Source organism: Schistocerca serialis, chromosome 8 (assembly GCF_023864345.2).
Source record: "Schistocerca serialis cubense isolate TAMUIC-IGC-003099 chromosome 8, iqSchSeri2.2, whole genome shotgun sequence".
NCBI lineage: Eukaryota > Metazoa > Arthropoda > Insecta > Orthoptera > Acrididae > Schistocerca > Schistocerca serialis.
This window is the reverse complement of record NC_064645.1, coordinates 272279775-272304024: the sequence shown is the minus strand read 5'-3', so window position 1 is coordinate 272304024 and position 24250 is coordinate 272279775. Positions and strand designations below refer to the sequence as shown.

General features: G+C 46.0%; 2 protein-coding genes across 2 annotated transcripts in view; one reads left to right on the top strand and one right to left on the bottom strand.

Annotated features, from left to right (window-relative positions):
* The window catches only part of LOC126416812 (dolichol-phosphate mannosyltransferase subunit 1), a 49517-nt gene extending 39036 nt beyond the window's left edge, over nt 1-10481 (bottom strand). The window contains exon 1 of the mRNA XM_050084694.1: nt 10146-10481. Within this exon, the coding sequence (XP_049940651.1) occupies nt 10146-10270 (125 nt within the window). The 5' untranslated portion in view covers nt 10271-10481. The remainder of the gene's footprint in view (nt 1-10145) is intronic.
* Nucleotides 10482-10521: 40 nt separating this feature from the next.
* Nucleotides 10522-24250, top strand: part of LOC126416811 (ethanolaminephosphotransferase 1-like) — an 87570-nt gene continuing 73841 nt past the window's right edge. The window contains exon 1 of the mRNA XM_050084693.1: nt 10522-10819. Coding sequence (XP_049940650.1) covers nt 10751-10819 — 69 coding nt within the window. The 5' untranslated portion in view covers nt 10522-10750. The remainder of the gene's footprint in view (nt 10820-24250) is intronic.

Genomic DNA, 24250 nt, shown 5'->3' with positions numbered 1-24250 from the left:
TTTACAGAGAGTATTGGCTCCTTACTTAGCTCGCATTTAACGCAAATCTCTTGCCCAATGTAAAGTCCCAAGCGACTGGAAAAAAGCGCAATTGACGCCTGTATATAAGAAGGGTAGAAGGACGGATCCTCAAAATTACAGACTAATATCCTTAACATCGGTTTGTTGCAGGATTCTCGAACATATTCTCAGTTTGAATATAATGAATTTCCTTGCGACAGAGAAGTTGCTGCCCATGCATCAGCATGGCTTTAGAAAATATTGCTCCTGCAAAACACAACTCGCCCTTTTTTCACATGATATCTTGCAAACCATGGATGAAAGGTATGAGACGGATGCCATATTCCTTGACTTCCGGAAAGCGTTTGACTCGGTGCCCCACTGCAGACTCCTAACTAAGGTACGAGCATATGGGATTGGTTCCCAAATATGTGAGTAGCTCCAAGACTTCTTAAGTAATAGAACCCAGTACGTTGTCCTCAATGGTGAGTGTTCATTGGAGGTGAGGGTATCATCTGGAATGCCCCAGGGAAGTGTGGTAGGTCCGCTGTTGTTTTCTATCTACATAAATGATCTTTTGGATAGGGTGGATAGCAATGTGTGGCTGTTTGCTGATGATGCTGTGGTGTACAGGAAGGTGTCGTCGTCGAGTGACTGTAGGAGGATACAAGATGACTTGGACAGGATTTGTGATTGGTGTAAAGAATGGCAGCTAACTCTAAATATAGATAAATGTAAATTAATGCAGACGAATAGGAAAAAGAATCCCGTAATGTTTGAATACTCCATTAGTAGTGTTGCGCTTGACACAGTCACGTCATTTAAATATTTGGGCCTAACATTGCAGAGCGATATGAAGTGGGACAAGCATGTAATGGCAGTTGTGGGGAAGACGGATAGTCGTCTTTGGTTCATTGGTAGAATTTTGGGAAGATGTGATTCATCTGTAAAGGAGAACACTTATAAAACATTAATACGACCTATTCTTGAGTACTGCTCGAGCGTTTGGGATCCCTATCAGGTCAGATTGAGGGAGGACATAGAAGCAATTCAGAGGCGGGCTGCTAGATTTGTTACTGGTAGGTTTGATCATCACGCGAGTGTTACGGAAATGCTTCAGGAACTCGGGTGGGAGTCTCTGGAGGAAAGGAGGCGTTCTTTTCATGAATCGCTACTGAGGAAATTTAGAGAACCAGCATTTGAGGCTGACTGCAGTACAATTTTACTGCCGCCAACTTATATTTCGCGGAAAGACCACAAAGATAAGATAAGGGAGATTAGGGCTCGTACAGAGGCATATAGGCAGTCATTTTTCCCTCGTTCTGTTTGGGAGTGGAACAGGCAGACAAGATGCTTGTTGTGGTACGAGGTACCCTCCACCACGCACCGTATGGTGGATTGCGGAGTATATATATGTATGTAGATGTAGACATAAATAAAAAACACAGAGAGGGGAAGGAGCGGACAGCATGGAAGGAGCCAGGATGGTGAGGGAGGGGGACGGTGAAGGAAACACAGCCCGGGTCGGAAGAATGGGCTGCAATAGCTCGAGTTCCCATGTGTGCCATGCGTGAACTCACGAAAGAAGCGCAAGCCCCCTGGCGAGTTGATGCCGTGTTTCTTGACCCTTGACTTCAGGAAGCCAGCTGACGCTGGCCAACAATGGAATAAAACTGAAAGATGGAAAGGTAATTTCAGGACTGGTCCCCCTGGACATTTGCAGGTGATGCTATTGTCTATTAAACGGTAGGAATGCCAGAAGACTAGTGGACTGCAAAGAACTGACCAATGGAGCAGTAAGTGGCAGTTGACCCCTGAACATAAATAAACGTAACATGTTGCACATACAGAGAAGAAGAAATTCACTACTGCACAGATACACTACTGGTGACAGACTGATGGAAATTACCATAAAGTACCTAGCTGTAATCATCCAGAGTGACCTAAAGTGGAATGACCACACAATACAAACAGCAGCAAAAGCAGATGCTAGGCGGAGATCCACAGGAAAAATCTTAAAGAAATGTAATTTATCAACGAAAGAACTGGCTTACAAAACACATGTTCAGCTGATTCTAGAGTATTGCTCATCAGCCTGGGACACTTACCAGATTGCATTAACACACAAGACTGGAATTTGTGAGTCAATACCGCAACTGAATGTCTTCAGAGTGCTAAACTGGCCTTTTCAGATTAATCACTTATTATGTTTCATCAGGATGTTGGCCTATACAGCATGAAAAGTCTGAAAGCAAACACCATGGAACAATCATCTGAAGGGTCCAGACCAGAGCAGGGACATTATGGAATGTTTTTGTGGCGTTCCCTGGGCGATCTCGTCATTCTGTATGTCACAATAGATCAACACAAGCACGCATCTATCCTCCTGTGCCTACAACTATGTTGGCCTCTTGCACTTATTGTGGATCTCTTGTCTGGCCCCAAGTCCCAAGCCACTGGAAAAAAGCACAGGTGACTCGTGTATATAGAAAGGGCAAAGAACGGACAGGTCAACCGAAGTGTCCAAATCCCACCGTCGGCTTTGACCCGTGACATAATGCTGTTGTTGTGTGTGACGTCACGGTGGTGCGGAATTTAGTTTGTGAGGTCCGCCCCGGTAGCTGAGTGGTCAGCGTGACAGACTGTCAATCCTAAGGGCCCGGGTTCGATTCCCGGTTGGGTCGGAGATTTTCTCCGCTCAGGGACTGGGTGTTGTGTTGTCCTAATCATCATCATTTCATCCCCATCGACGCGCAGGTCGCCGAAGTGGCGTCAAATCGAAAGACCTGCACCAGGCGAACGGTCTACCCGACGGGAGGCCCTAGCCACACGACATTTCCATTTTTTTAGTTTGTGAGAGTGGCTTGTTTGTAGGTGTCGTTTTGATGTGATCGGTGGTATTCTCTGGTGGTGTGTTAGGTGATGTTTTTGGTTTAGTTTGCATGCATTGCATGTTTATAGGTGGCGTATTGTTGCGGTCGGTGGTTCTCTCTGGTGGTGTGTTTATGGGTAGCGTGTTACGTGGCATATGGGGTGTGGTGTCACTGCCAGACACCACACTTGCTAGGTGGTAGCCTTTAAGTCGGCCGCAGTCCATTAGTATACGTCGGACCCGCGTGTCGCCACTGTCAGTGATTGCAGACCGAGCGCCACCACACGGCAGGTCTAGAGAGACGTCCTAGCACTCGCCCCAGTTGTACAGCTGACTTTGCTCAGGAATCATTTGAAACTTCGCCAGCCGTGTATCACATTAACCGGCCCGCCGGGAGAGCTGCACGGAACGGTAAACAGCCCTCGCGCCCGTCCGCGCAGCTGCCGCCAAGCTCTCCGCTACGTTTGCCGTGCAAGCAAGCAAATGCAGTGCTAAAGTCATGCCCGGGTAAATATTTTTCGAAGTTGGACCTAGCAGATGCGTACTTGCAAATACCGGTGGACGAAGAATCTCAGCGAGTTTTGGTGGTTAACACGCATCTTGGTTTGTATAGATTCAAAAGACTGCCATTCGGGTGCGCATCCGCCCCTGCATTGTTTCAGCAATATCTGCAAACTGTTTGTGCGTCAGTCCCTACTGCACCGAACTATCTGGACGATATTGTGATCTCCGGAAAGACAGAAGAAGAACATCTAGCCAATCTCCGAACATTATTTCAGGTCTTGCGACAAAATGATCTTCGCTTGCGGAAGAACAAATGTTTGTTTTTTGCTCGCGACTTACCCTATCTGGGACATGTAATCAATGCCCAAGGCACACATCCCAGTCCAGAGCACCTCCGTGCCATACAAGACTTGCCTTCGCTGCAGAATTTGACGCAGCTACAGAGTGTGCTGGGAAAAATTAATTATTACAACAGACATGTGCGCCACGCCTCTTCCATTTCAGTTCCGCTTCATCGCTTACGCCATAAAGGTGTTCCGTTCGTCTGGACGACGGAATGCGAACGCGCCTTTCGCCAGTTGAAATCGGCGTTGCTTTCCAATACTTGTCTTATGCCATTCGATCCCCAGAAACCCCTTTTGTTGATGGTCGATGCATTTGTGATCGGTGCTGTGCTTGCACACAAAGATGGATCGCATGATCACCCTATTGCCTTTGCGTCCAAATTGCTCTCGTCTGCGCAAAGAAATTCTTCCCGGATAGAGAAAGAAGCATTGGTTCTCGTATTTGGTGTTACTAAGTTTCATGATTTCTGTATGGTCATCACTTTACCATCATCACAGACCACAAACCTTTGACATCGCTTTTTCATCCGAACAAGCCTGTACCTCCACGTACAGCACAGAAATTCATTCGCTGGTCTATTTTCCTCTCGCAGTACCGCTACGATATCTTGTATCGGTCCACTGCTAAGCACGGAAACGCCGATGCGTTGTCCCATTTGCCTGTTGCTGAGGATAGAGCATTCGATTCTTCCGAACTTGCTTGCATGTTCATTGATGCGGAAACCGATGACGTGGTCGAATCATTTCCGATTGATTTTCGTCGTGTAGCTACAGCCACAGCTGCTGACCCTGTCCTTGCTACCGTTTTGCGTTTTGTTGCTACGCAATGGCCCTTGTCAAAGTCACGGATCGCAGATTCGTTGCTTCGCCGATTTTTTGCTCACAAGGAGAGACTTTGTTCGACGTGGTGTTTTGCTGTTGCGTTCTGATAATGATCAGTCCCGGGTCGTGGTCTCACGTTCATTACAGTCCTCTGTCTTACGGCTTCTCCACCAAGGACATTGGGGTATAGTGCGAACGAAACAACTTGCTCTTCAGCACTGTACTTGGTTCGGAATCGATGCTGCGATTACGAATATGTGCTCTTCTTGCATGGTGTGTGCCGAACAACAATCCGCACCGCCGCGGAAATTCTTTGCATGGCCGAAAGCCACTTCCCCTTGGCAACGCATACACATCAATTTTGCTGGTCCATTCTGGAATGCTCGATGGTTGGTTGTGGTAGATTTATTCAGTAATTTTCCTTTTGTTGTCCGGATGTCTTCCACGACGTCATCTGCCACCATCCAAGCGTTATCTGCTATCTTTTGCATTGAAGGTCTTCCGCAGACACTTGTTTCTGACAATGGCCCACAATTCATGTCCACAGAATTTCAGTCATTCTGCAAGGCCAATGGTATTCAACATCTGACATCCGCGCCGTTTTCGCCTCAGTCAAACGATGCCGCTGAACGATTGGTCCGGATTTTCAAGTCACAAATGTTGAAGTTGAAAGAGTCGCATTCTCGGGAGGCCGCGTTATTGCTCTTTTTGTCCGCGTATCGCTCTCAGCCCCGAGATGGTCGCTCGCCGGCTGAGTTGTTGCACGGTCGTCCTCATCGAACCTTGATGTCTTTGCTGCATCCGCTGCATCAGGTTCCTGTGCAGCGGCAGACGCCTGCTTTTGCTCCAGGCGACGTTGTATACTATCGCAACTATCGAGGTTCACAGCGTTGGCTCGCAGGGCGCATTCTTCGCTGCCTCGGCCGCGCTACGTATCTGGTTTTGGGGGCCTCTGGTGAGATGCGTCGGCATCTCAATCAGCTGCGCCTCTGTCGTCGCACGGGTTCTGCCGCTTCCCGTCTGCTTTCAGCGACGGTGCCGTCCGGTCAGCGCCCTGGGGACCTCATCCCCAGGTGTTACCAACGCTGTCTTCCATTTTGCCCCATGGCGACGCGCCGCCGCCGCCTGTTCTCCTGCTGGCGACGCCCGCAGTGGACGCTTCGCTGCAACCGCCGGGCGCCTCCCTGGGTCGCACGCCGCCGATCGCTTCCCGTGACCAGCTGTCCTCCGACATGGACCTCTTGCCCGCTCCGGACCAGATGTCGTCTTCGCCCGTCGGGTGCCCTGTTCTGATGGAGGTCGACCCTTCGGCCCCTCCTGTCTCTCTACGGGCGCATACACCGCATGTTGGCGTGCACCCTGGACTAGGTTTTCAGGAGTTTCCTAGCTCCCCTCGGACCAAATGGCAGGGTGCGGGTGGCACAGCCTCGCCTGTTGTTAGGCTCCCCACCTCGTTGTATACGTCAACATGGGGTCCTCCCCATGGCGGGCGGAAGCCTTATAACACAACCGTACGCCGATTTGCGGGGGAGGAATGTGGTGTCACCGCCAGACACCACACTTGCTAGGTGGTAGCCTTTAAATCGGCCGCGGTCCATTAGTATACGTCGGACCCGCGTGTCGCCACTGTCAGTGATTGCAGACCGAGTGCCACCACACGGCAGGTCTAGAGGTCGTCCTAGCACTCGCCCCAGTTGTACAGCTGACTTTGCTAGGAAAGGTTCACTGACAAATTCGCTCTCATTTGCCGAGACGATAGTTAGCATAGCCTTCAGCTACGTCATTTGCTACGACGTAGCAAGGCGCCATTACCAGTTTGTATTGAGATTATTATTGATGTATCAACAAGAGCGATGTACACCAATTATGGATTAAAGTTAAGTATTACATCAACTACGTACTTTATTTGCTACTATTAATTCCCTTAACTGTTCCAGACCTCGTGCCAGCCTGCGTGAGCTTAAGCGCGTGCCTTTCGGCTTCTTCTCATAGTGACTTGGCTGTCTTGCCAAGTCACAACATGGAGTTCATTTGCATGATAGCATTGCACACGTGTGGTATCGGGACTGTGCTTTCAGCGGAATATTTTTCAGTGAGTTAACAATTTTAGTTTTGTTATTTCAACGTTATTGTAATTTTTTTCTGTTCGTCGCGTGTGAATTTTGGCAAATTGCTTTTTTTATGTCTTTGGTAGGTATGGATATGACTGACAAGGTCAACAGTTTTTGGTTGTCGGCGATGATGGGGGACACTGTGTTGTCTCTAATAAAATTTCTTCAACTATTCGGATTTTTGGATGAAGTTGCGAAGCGTTCAGTATGTCGTGAAGAAATGAGGCTTACTAAAGTTCCGGCGTCTCGGACCAGGTACGGCTGTATGTGGAGATGTAAGGATAACAGGTCAAGGGAAGTGCTCGATTCCAATTTTGTTGGTTTTTAGTGCTTTTTAAAGTAGTGATGATTGTGGACGTGGTTGTAGTTTTCGGTTTTATGATTTGGTATCGGTAGTTTCTGTTGACCTATTTAGGTCAAGGGAAGTGTTCGATTCCAATTTGTGGAATCGGGAGCTGCTGTTGAGCTATATAGGTCAAGGGAAGCGTTATTTGTGGGATCGGGAGCTGATGTTGAGCTATATAGGTCAAGGGATGTGTTTGATTCAAAAATGGCTCTGAGCACTATGAAACTTAACATCTGTGGTCATCAGTCCCCTAGAACTACTTAAACCTAACTAACCTAAGGATGTCACACACATCCACGCCCGAGGCAGGATTCGAACCTGCGACCACAGCGGTCACGCGGTTCCAGACTGGAGCGCCTAGAACCGCACGACCACACCGGCCAGCTGTGTTCGATTCCAATTTGTGGGATCAGGAGCTGCTGTTGAGCTATACAGGTCAAGGGAAGTGTCCGAATCCAGAGAATATTGTGTTTAGTGGAATTTGGGGAGTTTTGTGTTGTCGCTTTTTCATTGTTTTGTGTAGTTTGGTATGGTGGTGTGTGTCTAAATTTGCTTAGATTTACTTTGTCCCCACCCAAGAACCCCCAACTTCCCATACTTGTCCCATTAGTTTCATTAGGTTTTTTGTGGAATGTGTGTGTGTTGGTTTTTCAATGTATTTTCGTGTTTGTGGTCATGTTTATGTAATGACGTCATAGGCACCATTTTGGAGTCGTAGTTACGGTCATTTACGCCATATTTGTGATGTCATCATGGGTCAAAGCAGACACGTGGAATCGGACGCTTCTGTATTTCTGAACGGACCCACAAAATTACAGACCAATGTCCTTAATATATTCTGAGTTTGAATATGATATATTTGCTTGAGACACAAAAAAGTATACCTACAAATCTGTGTTGTTTTAGAAAGCACTGCTCATGTGAAACTCAGCTTGCCCTTTTCTCACATGATATACTGTGAACTATGGGTGAATGGCACCTGGTGGATCCCACATTCCTAGAGTTCCGAAAAGCATTTGACACGGTACGCCACTGGAGACTTAACAAAGGGTTGGTTATATGGAATAGGTTCCCAGATATGCGAGTGACTCAAAGACTTCTTAAGTAATAGAAACCAGTAGGTTGTGTTTGACAGTGAGAGTTCATCAGAGACTACAGTATCGTCAGGTGCTACAGGGAAGTATGATAGGATCACTATTATTCTCTACACACACAAATGATTCGGTGGACAAGGTAGGCAGCAATCTGTTGTTGTTTGCTGATGATGCTGTGGTGTATTGGACAGTGTTGAGGATGAGTACCGTAGGATGATACAAGATGACTTACACAAAATTTCTAGTTGGTATGATGAGTAGCACATGGCTCTAAATGTAGAAAAATATAAGTTAATGAAAATGAGTTAGAAAAACAAACCCGTAATGTTCAGATGCAGCATTAGTAGTGTCCTGCTCAACACTGTCACATCATTTAAATATCTGAGTATAATGTTGCAAAGCGAAATGAAATGGAATGAGCATGTGAGGATTTTTATAGGGAAGGTGCATGGTTGACTTCAGTTTATTGAGAGAGTTTTAGGTAAGTGTGGTTCACCCGTAAAGGACCTCATACAGGGTGCTACTGTGACCTGTTCTTGAGTACTGCTTAAGCACCAGGTCAGATTAATGGAAGACGTTAAAACAAAAGATTTAAACCTAATCAAGAATCTGGAGGACCACTTTGGTGGGCTGTTCATGCCACAGGTTATCAACCAAGAAACCTAGCACATCTGGCCCCAACTGAAATCAGCATGGCTCAAAATCCCTGTTGGTACTTTCCAGAACCTCCTTGACTCTTCCTACAGGTTTTGCAGTTGTCCACGCTGCAAAAGATGGTTATTCAGGGTTTTAATAGGTGGTCACATTAATGTGACTGGACAGTTTAATAGACATGGACCTAAGCAGAGGGCATATAAAATGCAGACTGACTATAATAAGAAAAGTGTTTCTGTAAAAGATAATTATTTTCACATCTAATGCAAATTTAAGTGTTAAGAAGCAGATTTACATTATGGGTGATACAGGGTACAGACAAGAAGAGAACAGATGCTTATGACATTTGGCACTACAGAAGTATAGCTAAAGATTAGATGCATAGATTAAATAACTGATGAAGAGGTATTGAAATAAATTGGCAAGAAGAGAAATTTATGGCACAATGTGGCTAAAAGAAGGGATTAATCAACAGGACTAGTCTGAACAATTAAGAAATAGTGGATTTGGCAATGGAGGTAAGTATGGGTGGAAAAACTGAAAGTGAGATGCTTGGATAATGTAAACAGTAGATGGAGTTTATAGGTTGCAATCATTAGAAAGATACAAAGAGACTTGCACATAATAAACTAGCAGGGAGCATAGAATCGAACCGGGCTTCTCAGTGAAGAGCATAACAATGTCTAATCGCAATATTAAAAAATAAATAAATAAATAAATTTGGTCAAATGATGAAAGAATAAAAAAAATAATAAAAAATAAATAAAAACAATAAAGTGGCATGCAATGACATTTGAAATTTCCAGACTACTTTAATAACATAAGTTGCAAACGTTCAGATCAATAAGAGAGCATGCAAGTGCAAAACTGTCAAACTGATGGTAAATCAAGCTTCAGCATTTTCAAATTAAATTCTGTAGCTTACACTGAGAGCTATATCTCCATTACATGGATTTCCATCTCACACATTATAAGACGGATGCCCTACTGAACAAAAAGAACTGTGCATCTAGCCTCAAGACAGAGGACAAAGAACACATCCCAGAGTCCAACATTATTGCTGTTAGTGGGTTGCAAAATCATAGCCCTGAAATGTGAGTAAAACTGTTTCATTTATATAGAATTCACACCCCTCTTTCTCACCCCACTAGTGAGTGAGTGATCGTGGGATTTTCAGTGAATGCGGTTTGTGTATTCTATCTAAAGCCTCACACTGGACGTAAGTCTTTAGAAAAGAGCAATAATTAATTTCTGGAACGTAAAATGTTTCACGGTATAATACTTTCTTAGATAATATCTAGGCATTGGAAATGACTCCTACGCCAATGTTTCTGAGTCGGTGTACGTGGCGCACTCTGATGCGTTTCCAAGAATAATGTCCGCTATATTAAGTCTCACCTTTTATCCATAAACCGCACAATCAACCAGATAATAATTGGTAAATTCTCCCGCTCATTGTACGTTGGTAGCAATATCGAGTATTTGTCAATAGTCCGAACACTCTCTGCTGCCTCACCACCCATTACGAACTGTCTCCACTTCCCGCTGTTGTGTACATAACACTCTTGTCTGCTGTTGACGTGTCAGAGATTGAAGTGCAACTCTGCAAATGATAATATGTAATTTCCGCCTTGTGCGATGATATTGTAAAAAACAGCAATGTGTCCCTTTAATGGCCTATTCGAAAAGCAATTCTGAGATATTTCACGTTCACTTGGAACGATTAACAATTCGATAAGAATGTGGCGTCTGCTACGTCATAGGTTTTGCTACGCCTTTGAAGTGCTTTGAGCAGTAGTGCGGGAAGGGTGTTTTTTTCTTTTATGTGTACAGGAGAGCACATGAAAACATGAATTAGCGTAATTGGGTTAAGGTGACAAAGCATTACGTTTTCTTGAAGAAAAGGATGACAGCCAGGCGGAAGTTCCGATAGCAAAATAAATTTGCCGGTTTGTTTACGTTGAAAAATTTAAGTGTTACTGCTCATCCGCGTATGAATCACAATGAAATGTATAAAAATGGATATGCAGTATTTAACACAAGAGCATTTGCAAGGATTCGAGACATACAAGGTAAGTCTGGAACTTTGACACGTTGTAGATACGAGAGAATTAATATCCTGTTAAGTATATGTTTATGTACACTCAGGCAGGTCCTACCGTCCATAAAGTGACATTTCTATCTTCAGTCAGTAAATGTAAATATTGCCTTATTTTTGCCCTTCTCCGCTAGCTCTGCCCCCTTCCTCCTAATAATTAAACTGTCAACCACAGTTAACACTATCATACGTTAATGTGTCACTGTAAATGTAAACTGTCTGCCCTCAAGATAATTCTTGCTGGTCTGAAGCTAATATTTTATTCGCACCGATCTTGACATCTTTACAGAGTTGCAAAAGTCATATTTTAAGTGCGATAGATGAGCGCTGCACTGTTACATGTTTATGAAATGTATGCTCACCCTCACCCAACTGCCAAATTGAAATGACTCATTTAACCACTGCTATGTGGGAAGTGTGTGCTGCAGATTGGTTATTAAGTTCTATATAATAGTATGCAACTTAAAATGCTTCATCCCAGGATCTCTCTTCATTCACTAACACATTTTTTTTTCATAGATATGTTGTGTATGCTGACAGCAAACAGAAGTAAACAACTGTCAATACATGCTGTTGCATTATGCAGTCTGCTGTAATAGGAGTCTCACCTATACTGCTAATACAGAATCAAACTGTCTCAGTTCTGGCATTGTCATTATGCATTAATACTGTTCTTCACATTCTAACTGTGCATTGTTGTAATATGCGGTAACACCACATTGGTTAATAATGTATGCTATGCTGCATCCTTGACTCACGCAATGAAGTTGCTTCACCATTTCATATGATTGTTGATGGCTGCTTCTACGCACATTTATATTTCACAAGTTGTCTAACAGTGTGTGGTAGGTGAACCTCATCCCTACATCTGCATACATACTCCACAAGCCACCATACATTACATGGTGGAGGATACCTTGTATTGCTGCTAGTAATTCCTTTACTTGTACCACTTGCAAATCAAATGAGGAAAGAACAGTTGTTTATATGCTTCTGTATGAGCTCTAAGTTGAATTGTTGTTCAGTCTGTTGTAAATGCTGGTTTCTAAACTTTCTCAATAGTGTGTTGTGAAAAGAATGTATTATTCCGTACTTGAGTTTCCATGTGAGTTTATGGATCATTTCTATAGCCCTAATATTTGCCTGTTGATCAAATCTACCAGTAATGTAGCAGCACATATCTCAATTGCTTCGATATCTTCTTTTAATATGACAGCTAGGTGGCGCACTAGTTAATGCACTGGACTCGCATTCATGATGACAATAGTTCTAATCCACCTCTGGCCATTCTGATTTAGGTTTTCTGTGATTTCGCTAAATTGTTCATGGCAAAAGCTGTGATGGTTTCTTTGAAAGGGCACAACCGATTTTCTTCCATGTCGTTGAAGCAATCCAAGCTTGTGCTGCGTCTCTAATGATGTCAATTTGATGGGGCACTAAATCCTAATCTTCATCCCATTTTTCCCTTAATATGACCAGGTGGGGATCCCAAACACTGGAGCAGTACTCAAGAACGTGCCACACAAGTATTCTGTATGTGATCTTCTTTATGGATGAGCTATTCTGTTCTAGAATTATCCCAGTAAACAGAGGTAGACCATTCACGTAAGTTTCCACTGGAGGTGCTCAGGATTGTTAGTGCTACCTATCCACATTAACTTACACTACTGGTCAAAAGTTTTCAGTCACTGTTACAAACTATATAGTTCATTTCATTGTAGCCTACAAACTAAATGGACCAACAAAATAAATCTTTTCTCTCTCTATCACTGAATACAATATGGTTTAGATTTTAGCCTCTTCAAAGCATCCACTGTTTGCCCTCAGAGCTGATCCACAAACTCTTGACATTTTCGAGATAAGATTTTGTAATTTTTTTGCAAATGTTGCAGTCCAACAAATCTGTAAAATGTTCCGTAGATCTTCAACATTAGATGACCTCAGTTTTCTGACCTCCAGTCAAATTCATCCCATAAGAGTTCAATAGTATTTAAGTCAGGTGACTGACTTGACCAAATCATATTCTTCAATTCCCCTCATCTCTCTTTTCTGGTGACATACTCTCTGTACAATTTAGAACCAGACTGCTGCAGAACAAACCCACAACCAATAACTCTCTTGAAACTTCCTGGCAGATTAAAACTGTGTGCACGACCGAGACTCGAACTCGGGACCTTTGCCTTTTGCGGGCAAGTGCTCTACCATCTGAGCTACTCACAGCTTTACTTCTGCCAGTATCTCATCTCCTACCTTCCAAACTTTACAGAAGCTCTCTGACACATGCTCCCCGTAAGACCCACATTCCCAACTTGCTGTCCACACACTACATTTGTAGTGCCCCTGCCCACTATACTCATTACTCACAGCAGTCAGACTACTGATTCCCGTAAGATTTCGGGCAATGTGAGTGCATCCGCACTGAAGAAAATCATTGGCCGGTAAGCCTTATCTATATGAAGATGATATGTCATGTCAGACATGTCCAAAAGCACAGAACCATACCACGGGCTCAACAAAGTTCATATGTTTGATTTTGGACAGACAGAGGTGTCATGCCATACAAAAGAGTTGTAGGACTCTACCATCAAAAAGGTAGTGGAAATATGGGTTCATGATGATCTTGTCAACCGGGATAGCAGTTTCCAGCTGAGCTCTGCATGGGATGTTGCTTGCCCCCAAGGGGCTCGCCGCTCTTTGGTGGGTTCGTGCTTGGCTACCTAAGGGTCCCAGCCTTTGCAGCATCTTTTCCCTTCCATGCTGTATGTCTGTCCTCTTGCTATTCTTTTTCCCCTCCATTGGGGAACATGTCTGGGATGTTGTCGGATCAGTCGCCGATATCAGAACAATCTCTCCACTGTCTTTTGTTCCTGCTCTCTCTCTCTCTCTCTCTCTCTCTCTCTCTCTCTCTCTCTCTCTCTCTCTCTCTCTCTCTCTTTTCCTTCGCTTCGGCATTTGAGGTTCCCCTTTTTCTTCTTCCTCTCTGTGTGCTTCTGAAGGCCAGCCCACACGTCTGATGCGTAACAGGTGACAGGGTAAAGTGTAATTCCCAGTCCCTGGTTGACAGGTAGAGTTCGCAGATTCCTCCCGGTAAAGGCCAGGTCCAGGGAGGGGCGATTGCCTGAGCTACTACCTTCCTAAATTGCCAATTGGTCCCTCTGTCAGGTGTTCGGGAGGAGTGACCTGAGGTGTGAACAGTCACGTAAGGTGGGTACGTCCCCTACTGAGAGTGGGATGCCCCCAGCTGGAAGGAGTGCACTGTCAGAGGTGCTGCAATCATGGAGGATTTTCTCACAATGAGCCAATTGTCTTTTTCACTGTCAACGTCTACTAAACCTAAACGGAATGAGGCTAATGATTCAAAGACCATCCCAGCTGCACCACAGTTCCTTGTTGTTTCGCATACTGAAGATGGTCAGTCCCTTGCTATGGTAAATCTGTTTATTATTCAGGAAGGTGGTGACACAATTTCATCATTTACTAAATTGCACTTTGGTTTTGGAGACTATTTCTGATTCTCACAGGAGGACGACGGTTCAATCCTGCATCCGGCCATCCTGATTAAGGTTTTCTGTGATTTCCCTAAATCTCCCCAGGCAAATGCCGGGATGGTTCCTTTTCAAGGGCACGGCCGACTTCCTTCGCCGTCCTTCCCTATTCCGATGAGACCGATGACCTCCCTGTCTGGTCTCCTTCCCCAAACAACCCTACCCTCTGATTCTCAAACACATCAACTGCTTGTAGCTTGGCTCCTCCACAGCTCTCCTGTTTGTGTTGAGGTCCATCAAACACAGAATTCTTACTTTCAGACTCCACTCACACCTGTTCCCATTTGGACCTATCCTTCTGCACTGCCCAACTTGCCCATTATCTCGAGTGGTCTTTTCTCTCTGACACATACTCGAGCAACCATTTCCCTTGTGCCGTACAATTGCTGACTCTTACCCCACCTATGTGCACTCCCAAATTGGAGCTATCTAAGGCCGACTGGAGACCTTACTCCTCCCTGGTGAACTATGACGAACAGTGTTTCCCCATTTTAAATGACTAGGTACAATATCTTACAAATGTTATTTGTACTGCTGCAGAGTGTTCCATTCCTCGCACTTCCTCTTTACCATTCCATGTCCAGGTCCCTTGGTGGACTGTGGTGTGCATGGAGACGTGCTCTCTGCTTGTTTAACCATAGTCCTACAATGGCAAACTGCATAAGTTACAAATAGTTGCATGCACATCACGTTCTTCGGGATATCAGGAAAGCTACCTGGATTTCCTTTACTTGTTCTTTTTACAGTTCCACTCCCTCTTCCGTCATGCGGGCCACCCTCCAACGGCTGCCTGGGTCCAAGGTCTATTCCCCAATTTCCGGCCTGACAGTAGACGATGATGACATAGTGAACCCTACTGTTATCTTGAACACCTTGGGCAGCTATTTTGTGGAGATTTCAAGCTCCACCATCACACTGCCTTCCTCCGTTAGAAATGAGTGGAGGAGACTTAGGCGATACCCTTCTCTTCTCAGAATCGTGAGTGCTACAATGCCACTTTTACTATGAGGGAGCTAGATCATGCTCTCACTTCATCCCAATCCTCCGCCCCAGGGCTGAACAGTGTTCACATTCAGATGTTGCAGAACCTTTCTCTTGCGGGCTAGCACTTTCTCCTTCATACTGATACGCACAGTCTCATCTGGGTATAGGTCATATTTCCCAGATATTGACGCGAAGCCAGTTATACTCATACCCAAGCCTAGGAAGAACCTCATTTCTTTTACTAGCTATGTTTGTAAGGCGATGGAACGTATGATCCATGCACGGCTTGTATGGCGCCTCAAGTCTCACAATTTACTGGCCACTGCACAGTGTGGATTTTGAGCACGCCATTCTGCGGTTGACGCATCTTGTCACCATGTCAACCCATGTCATGAATGGTTTTCTGCAGAAACACCAGACTGTGGCTGCATTTTTTGATTTGGATAAAGCCTTTGACACTTGCTGGAGGACTGGCATCCTCCATGCTCTTTACATATGGCTTTCAAGCCGCCATGCCCCAGACACCTTTATCCAGGAAAACGGTGTGCTTCGGGGTTTTGTCCTGTGCGTCATCCTCTCTACTATCGCCGTTAACCCTATAATGGCCGGTCTCCTGCCGGACATCTCTGACTCCCTTTTTGTTGATGATTTTGCGATCTATTGCAGTTCTCCATGGACTTGTCTCCTTGAGTGTCTTCTTCAGTGATGTCTCGATTGCCTTTACTCACGTAGCATCAACAAATGCTTTTACTATTCCACTGGCAAAACTGTTTGTATGAATTTCTGGTGGCACAATTGGTTTCTTACATCGCATTTACATCTTGGACCTGTTGCTCTTATGTTTGTTGAAACTACGAAATTTCTGGGGCTCATGCTCGATAGGAAACTTTCTTGGTCCTCCCACATGTCTTATCTGGATGCCCGCTGTACAGAGTCCCTCAGTGTCCTGCGTGTCCTCAGCGGTACCTTCTGGGGGGCGGATCGGACCACCTTTCTCCATTTGTATCAGTGTCTCGTCTGTTCAAAATTAGACTATGGATGTTTTGTTTGTGCATCTGCACGTCCGTCGCTCGTATGCTGTCTCAATTCTATCCACCATTGTGGCATCTCTTCGGCCACTGGCACCTTTTACACTACCCAGTTTGAGAGTCTGTGTGCCGAAGATGCCAAACTGCCGCAATAATACAGCCGTGACTTTTTTCTCAGCATATATGTGTACTGTTTCATCTGCCATGCCTGGACACCCATCCTGTGCCTCTTTCTTCAATGACTACTTTGTCTGCCAGTATGGGGGCACGTCCCTCTTCTCTGTTACTTCCTGGAACTCATTTTCGTCACTTATTCTGGCAGTTTACCTTCATGCTACCTGTCACTGTCCCGATGTGTGTGAACCCTTCACCACCTTGGCTTTGTGCTGCAGCCCACTTTCGTCTTGGCCTTCATTGGCTTCCCAAAGATACTACTCCAACCTCTCTCTGGCACCCTCAGTTTCACGACCTTCGCACGGAACTTCGTGACAGTACCATTTTGTACACTGATGACTCTCAGACTGACCATGATGAGAGATGTGCCTTCTTCATTGGCACCAATGTTTTTCGATATTGGGTTCTGGACCGCTGCTCAGTGTTTACAGTAGAGCTCTTCACCCAGTATCAGGCCATGCGGTACATCTGGTGACACAAGCTTTTCAAATGAATCATCTGCTCTGACTCTCTCAGTCCCCTTCAGAGCCTCAGTGTGCTGTACACCACCCACCCCTTAGTGCAACGTGTCCAGGAGAGCTGTCACTTTCTTACTCTTGATGAAGCCACTATGTTGTTTCTGTGGGTTCCTGGCCACGTCAGTCTGATGGGAAACGAGGCCACTGACGCTGCTGCCAAGGCTGCAGTCCTTTTACCTCAGCCCGCTTGTTCTTCCATTCCCTCCAATGATCTCTTTGTTGCCCTCTGTCAGCAGGTGGTGCCACTTTGGCATCAGCACTCATCCTCTCCTCATGCGAACGAGCTCCGGGGACTTAACTCTCTCCCATTGGCTTGGACGACCTCTTCTAGGCCCTCTTGCCGTGAGATCGTTTTAGTTAGGTTGTGTATTGGGCATTGTCCTTTTAGCCATCGGCATTTCTTAAATGGTGCACACCCTCCACTATGTGCTCATTTCCCTCAACCTCTGACGGTTCGCCAGTTCCTGAGAGAATGCCCTTTTTTTAACCACTTATGTTCTCATTTATGTTGCCCATCTGAGTTATTGGTCCTTTAGCAAATGATGCGTGGCCTGTCGACCGCGTTTTACTTTTATTCGTTGTAGCAGCATGACGAAGGACATTTAATCTTTAGTTAGGATCTCCGTTTCTGTAGGGCATATTCTATGCATCTTTCTCCAAGTCCCTGTTTTTAGCTATCTTTCCTTCCACCGATTAGGCTTCAGGTGTAGTCCTTTTTAACTCCTCCTTTTCTTAGAGTTCTACAGTTCTGACATAGGCACGTATGACCCCAATTGTTTTTGTGCCTTAAAACATGGGATGTAGCGCTAGCATGAATATGTTAAGAGCGCTCTGATGGGAAAGCAGCACAGGCAGCAGATGTAATAGACAGGCAGCACAAGGACGCGACATCAGGACCCTCCAGCATGCCAGGAGTCGGCTTCACCACCGTCTGCGATTCCCTCCACCACCGTCTGCGATTCCCTCCACCACCATCTGTGATTCCCTCCACTACCGTCCGCAATATATCTTTCTGAGGTGTGCCACTGGCTCAACCATTGCAGAGAAAGCAAGGGGCCATGGTCTAGCATCTATGAAGATATGAACTAGACATAGACCAGACACTTTGCCTGAATATGATGAGTAGGAAACTTGTTGAAACATTGCTGCAGATTGATGCCTTGACTCGCCTGATAATTTTAGAAGACTTAATCACCAAAATTTGTTGGGGAAGGTTGCATTCCCATATAGCTCCTGTTCTGTTCTTGTGTGAACTGCTTATCATCCATGTTTCACTTCAAGGCAACACTCCAGGCAGATACCATCAGAAAAGACTTCCTAACACTTAAATGTATGTTAAATGTTAACAAATTCCTCATTTTCGGAAATGTTTTCCTTGATATATCTAGCCTTTATTTTATATCGTCTCTATTTCAACCATCATCAGTTATTTGGATGCCAAAATAGCATGTACTATTTTTAGTGTCTCTTTTCCTAATCTAATTCTCTCAGCATGGCCTGATTAAATTCAGTTACATTCAGTTACCTTTGTTTTGGATATATTGATGTTAGTCTTAAATCCTCTTTCAATCTTCCTGCAGGTCTGGGGGTTAGGATAGGCCCGAGGTATCCCTGCCTGTCGTAAGAGGCGATTGAAAGGAGTCTCTCACTTTTTGGCCCTATAAGTTCAGGCCCCATTTTATGGTTTGACTTGTCACTTTCCAAATTCTACAGAATTGCGGGCCAAATGGGAAAGGACACCTTATGTGGTGCATGAGCTATCCATAGTGCCCTTAGGTTCAATCTCCTGAACCTCTTGTCATGGCTTTGCATCTCCACTTGCTATTCAACTATTTGGGCAAGGGCACTTTCCAGGGTATGTCATCTTCTTTCGTTGTCTCCTGTCCTCTTTTGCCCCCATGACAGTATTGGATTTCTCTGCCCCCAATATCCAGCATGGTAGCCAGTCCATTGTGGTGTGGCCATCATATACCCATTAGGTGGTAGCCCCCGTACAACACAGGGATCGCACTGCTGATGCCTGAGCTGTAAACTCCCCACATATGCCGAGGAGTAGATGCCAGTCTTCCTGAGGCATCAGGACTCCCGGCAATGGCCATCATGTCAGGTGGCCTTTGCTGTCACTGGATGGCACCCGTTGGGAGAGCCCCTGATCAAAGTGGGTGGCATCAGGGCGGATGACTCAAAATGAAATGGACTAAGTCGTCTCTTGCTGGTGACTGCCAGCAGTCTCTAAGAAGGGCAAGATCGAGTACAATGCTAAGAGATATGACCCTAAATCATTTTCCTCCCTCGCTACACCTTGGGAGGAACGTAGTCCTACAGAAAGAAGAGAGCCATATTTTCTTCAGTATTTAGTCTGTAGCAGAATGGACGGGGACTCCATTCTACCTATGAAGCCTTAATTTTTTGTTGAACATCTTGAGGATGAGTTTGGGGAAGTGACATCGCTTTCAAAGATGAGAAGCGGTGCAGTCTTGATTCAGACAGCATCCCCAGTCCAATCCTGGGCATTACTCGCTTGTGACCAGCTGGGTGATATTCCTGTTTCTGTCATTCCCCATAAAAGACTCAACATGGTCCTGGGGATTATTTTCCATCGTGACCTCCTCTTGCAGTCTGATGACGAGCTCCATGCCAAACTAGAATGGCGGGGTGTTCATTTCATCCGGCGCGTTTACAGGGGACCCAAAGACAACAAGGTTGCTGCCGTTGCCTTCATCTTGGCATTTGAGGGTGATTGATTGCCTGAAAAGGTCAAGGTGATGGTTTACCGCTGTGACGTTAAACCATGCATCCCTCCCCCTATGCGGTGCTTTAAGTGCTGGAAATTCAGGCACATGTTTTCCCACTGCACTTCCAATGCCATATGTTGAGACTGTGGATGTTCACTGCATCCAGATACTCCTTGTGCACCTCCTCCCACTTGTATCAACTGTGGAGAGCACCATTCCCCCTGCTTGCCAGACTGCACAGTACTCCAAAAGGAGCGGAAAATCATGGAGTACAAGACCCTGGACCAGTTTACTTACCAAGAGGCTGAATGTAAATTTGAACAGTTACACCCCATTTGGTTGTCATCCACATATACTGCAGCTACATTACCATCACCATCACAAGTACCAGTCGTACCACTCTCTGTGCCACGAACAGTGGGCCCTCCGGGCCTCCAGAATATATCTGCCCCCTTGGTGGTAGCGGGAAAATCTCCTTCCGTTGCTCCCAAAGTACCTACTGCGGGAGCAAGGCCGCCTCCCCCCCCCCCCCCCCCCCAAACGCAGAGGAAATCGGTCCCCTCCCCCCAGCTGGAGAAGCAACAGCCTCCTCCAGCTCCTCTTGTGCGGAAGTGGTCCCTTGGGACTCTCTCTCCCAAGGTCTCCACTAATGCCACAACAGCCACTCGCCAGTGGCTAAAGGTGCCAGAAGCTGCTTGACGAAAGCTTCACAGTATTCCTCCGTGCCTGAAGCTACTTCAGAGAAGTCCTCCCAGCAAGCCCTTAAAGAGAAGCGAGAGGACGAGCAAACAAAGAAGTCTGCTAAGAAAAGGTGCCCTCTGGTGGCCCCAATACCACCACTCCCTACCAATTCTGCACCTGCGGATGAGGTGGAGATCTCAGCATCCCCTGAGGACCTGGATCTCACTGATGCTTCACCCACAATAGGAATGGATACAAATACTCAACCAGTGGGAGCAGGTGACCCTGAGGCATAACCAGCCTCCTTGCATGCTCCATGCCTTCCCAGCCTCACGATAACATCATCCTCCAGTGGAATTGCTGCGGTTTTTTCCACCACCTGGCTGAGCTACGGCAACTGTTAAGCTTTACACCTGCCTTCTGCAATGCCCTCCAAGAAACCTGGATCCTGGCATTGCGGTCCCCTGCCCTTCGTGGCTATAGGGCATATTACAAGAATTGTAGTGACTGTAATAGTGTCAGGTGGAGTTAGTGTCTACGTCCTGAACTCTGTATGCAGTGAACCTGTGCCCATTCAAACCCCTCTGGAAGCTGTAGCTGTCAGAATAAGGACGACACGGGAAATAACTATTTGCATCATATATCATCCTCCAGATGGTGCAGTACCCCTGAATGCATTGGCTGCACTGATTCATCAACTCCCTAAACCTGTCCTAGTTTTGGGAGATTTTAACACCCATAACGCCTCATGGGGTGGCACTGTGCCTACAGGCCGAGGTAGAGATGTTGAAACTTTCCTGTCTGAAGTCAGTCTCTGCCCCTTAAATACTGAGCCCCCCCACACATTTCAGTGTGGCTCGTAGCACTTACTCAGCCATTGATTTATCCATTTTCAGCCCAGGACGTCTCCCATCCATCCACTGGAGAGCCCACAATGACTTGTGTAGTAGTGACCACTTTCTCATCTTCCTGTCACTTGCCAAGCACCATCCCCTCCCCTTCCCCCCCCCCCCCCCCCCCCCCCCCCATGTCAGGGTGGTTTCTGCCAGGGTCGCTCTACCATTGATAATCTAGTATTCCTCCAGTCTGCCATCCGAGCAGTCTTTTCCAGATGCCAACACCTGCTTGCCGTCTTTTTTGATGTACAAAAAGCTTACGACATGACCTAGCAGCGTCATATCCTTGCCACATTACAGGAGTGGAGTCTCTGGGGCCCACTCCCAATTTGTATCCAAAATTTCCTATCGCCCCATACCTTCCGTGTCCAAGTTGGTGCTTCCCATAGTTCCCCCCATATCCAGGAAAATGGGTCTGCAGGGCTCTCTATTGAGTGTATCTCTATTTCTAGTAACCATTAACAGTCTAGCAGCAGCTGTCAGACCGCTGGTCTCTCCTTCTCTGTACGCAGATGACTTCTGCATTTTGTACTGCTCCTCCAGTAATGGTGTTGCTGAGCAGTGCCTACAGGGCGCAGTCATGGGCTCTAGCCCACAGCTTCCAGTTTTCAGGCGCGAAGTCATGTGTCATGCACTTCTGTCAGCGTCGTACCATTCATCCAGAACCAGAACCTTACCTTAATGACAATCCTCTCATTGTAGTGGAGACATATCGATTTGTAGGACTGGTTTTCAACACCCAGTTGACGTGGCTTCCTCATCTTTGTCAGCTGAAGTGGAAGTGCTGGCAGCACCTCAGTGCCCTCCGCTGCCTGAGCAACACCAACGGGGGTGGAGGTCACTCTATGCTGCTGCAGATATACAGAGCCCTTGTTTAATCCCGCCTTGACTATGGGGGTCTGGTTTATGGTTCGGTGGCACCCTCAGCATTGTGTTGACTCGACCTAGTGCACAATGGTGGTGTTCGATTGGCAACAGGAGCTTTTAGGACGAGTCCGCTGACCAGCGTCCTGGTGGGGGCCGGAGTCCGTCCATTGAAGGTTAGGTGTGCACAACTGCTTGCCAATTATGTTGCACACATTCATAGTTCTCCTGAGCATCTGAATTACCGTCTCCTTTTCCCATCCTCGGCGGTTCATCTTCCATATCGGAGACCCAGGTCAGGGCTTAAGATTGCAGTTCGCATCCGATCACTTCTGTCAGAAATGGAGTCCTTGCCTTTACCACCTATACTCGAGGTCCATTCACATACACCTCCATGGTGTACACCTAGGCGGATGCTTTGCCTTGACCTTTCACATGGCCCCAAGGACTCAGTTTAACCTAGCATCTCTCTGCTGTCACTTCTTCTTGATTCTTGACATGTATTGGGACCACAAATTGGTTTACACTGACGAGTCTATGGCTAATGGTCACGTTGGCTTCACGTATGTTCATGGAGGACATATTGAACAGCACCCTTTGCCAGATTGCTGCAGTGTTTTCACTGCAGAGGTGGCAGCCATTTCTCATGCTCTTGAGTGCATCTTCTCATGCCCTGGTGAGTCAGTTTCTGCTCTGTACTGACTCCTTGAGCAGCCTACCAGCTGTTGGTCAGTGCTATCCCTGCCATCCTTTGGTGGCAACCATCCAGGAGCCCATCTATGTACTGGAACAGTCCATTCATTTCGTGGTGTTTGTGTGGACCCCAGGCCCTGTCGGAATCCCAGGAAATGAACTTGCCGACATGCTGGCTAAACAGGCTACAGGGAAACCGCTTCTGGAGATCAGCATCCCTGTAACTGACCTGCAATCATTATTACGCCACAAGGTTTTTCAGCTTTGAGAGATGGAATGACATAATCTCAGTCCGCACAACAAACTGTGTGCCCTTAAGGAGACTATGAATGTGTGGAAGACCTCAATGCCAGCCTCTCACAGGGACTCTGTGGTTCTCTGCTGGCTCCACATTGGCCATACGTGGCTAATACAAGGCTACCTCCTCCGTTGCCAGGACCCACCTTGGTATCACTCTGGCTCACATACAACTGTCGCCCACATCTTGCTGGACTACCCACTTTTGGCCACTCTGTGGCAGACTTTTAATCTTCCCAGCTCCCTACCTTCAGTGTTGGGTGACAATGCCTCAGCAGCAGATTTAGTTTTAAGTTTTATTCATAAAGGGGGTTTTTATTGTACCATCTAAGGATGGGCATTTAGTCTTCTCTCTGAGGTCGCCACCCTCCCTCCATTTTAACTCTGTCGCACTTTCTTTGCATTTGTTTGTCTTGGTGGTTGTCTTTTTCCCTACATGTGTTCATCTCACCTTGTCGTTTTGGGGTGGACATTTTAATGTGTTGCAGAGTGGATGGTTCATCCTCTTTTATTATTGTGATCAGCCAGCCCAGACCATATGCTTTATGGTTTTTAATACCTTCTTCCACTTTTCTTTGTGGCGTATGTTTTCCCTGTTTTTTGTTCATTCCATTCGTTTTCTTTTTAGGTGTGGTGTTGGGTGTTTTGTACCTTGAGCTTTGCTTGCGTCAGGAAAAAGGGGCTGATGACCCTGTAGTTTGGTCCCTTTATACCCCAAACCAACCAACCAACCAATCCTCTTTCAAGATGCTGTCAATTCTGTTCAGTTGGTCTTCCAAGTCCTTCACTGTCTCTGACAGGATTACAATGTCAGTGGCAAATTTCTGATTTTTTATTTCTTCTCCTTGAATTTTGGGTAATTCTCCAAATTTTTCATTGGTTTTCTTTCCTGCTTGCTTGGTGTGCATACTGGATAACATTGGAGATAGGCAACAACTCTGTCTCACTCCTTTCTCAACTACTACTTCCTTTCCATACCCTTTGACTCTT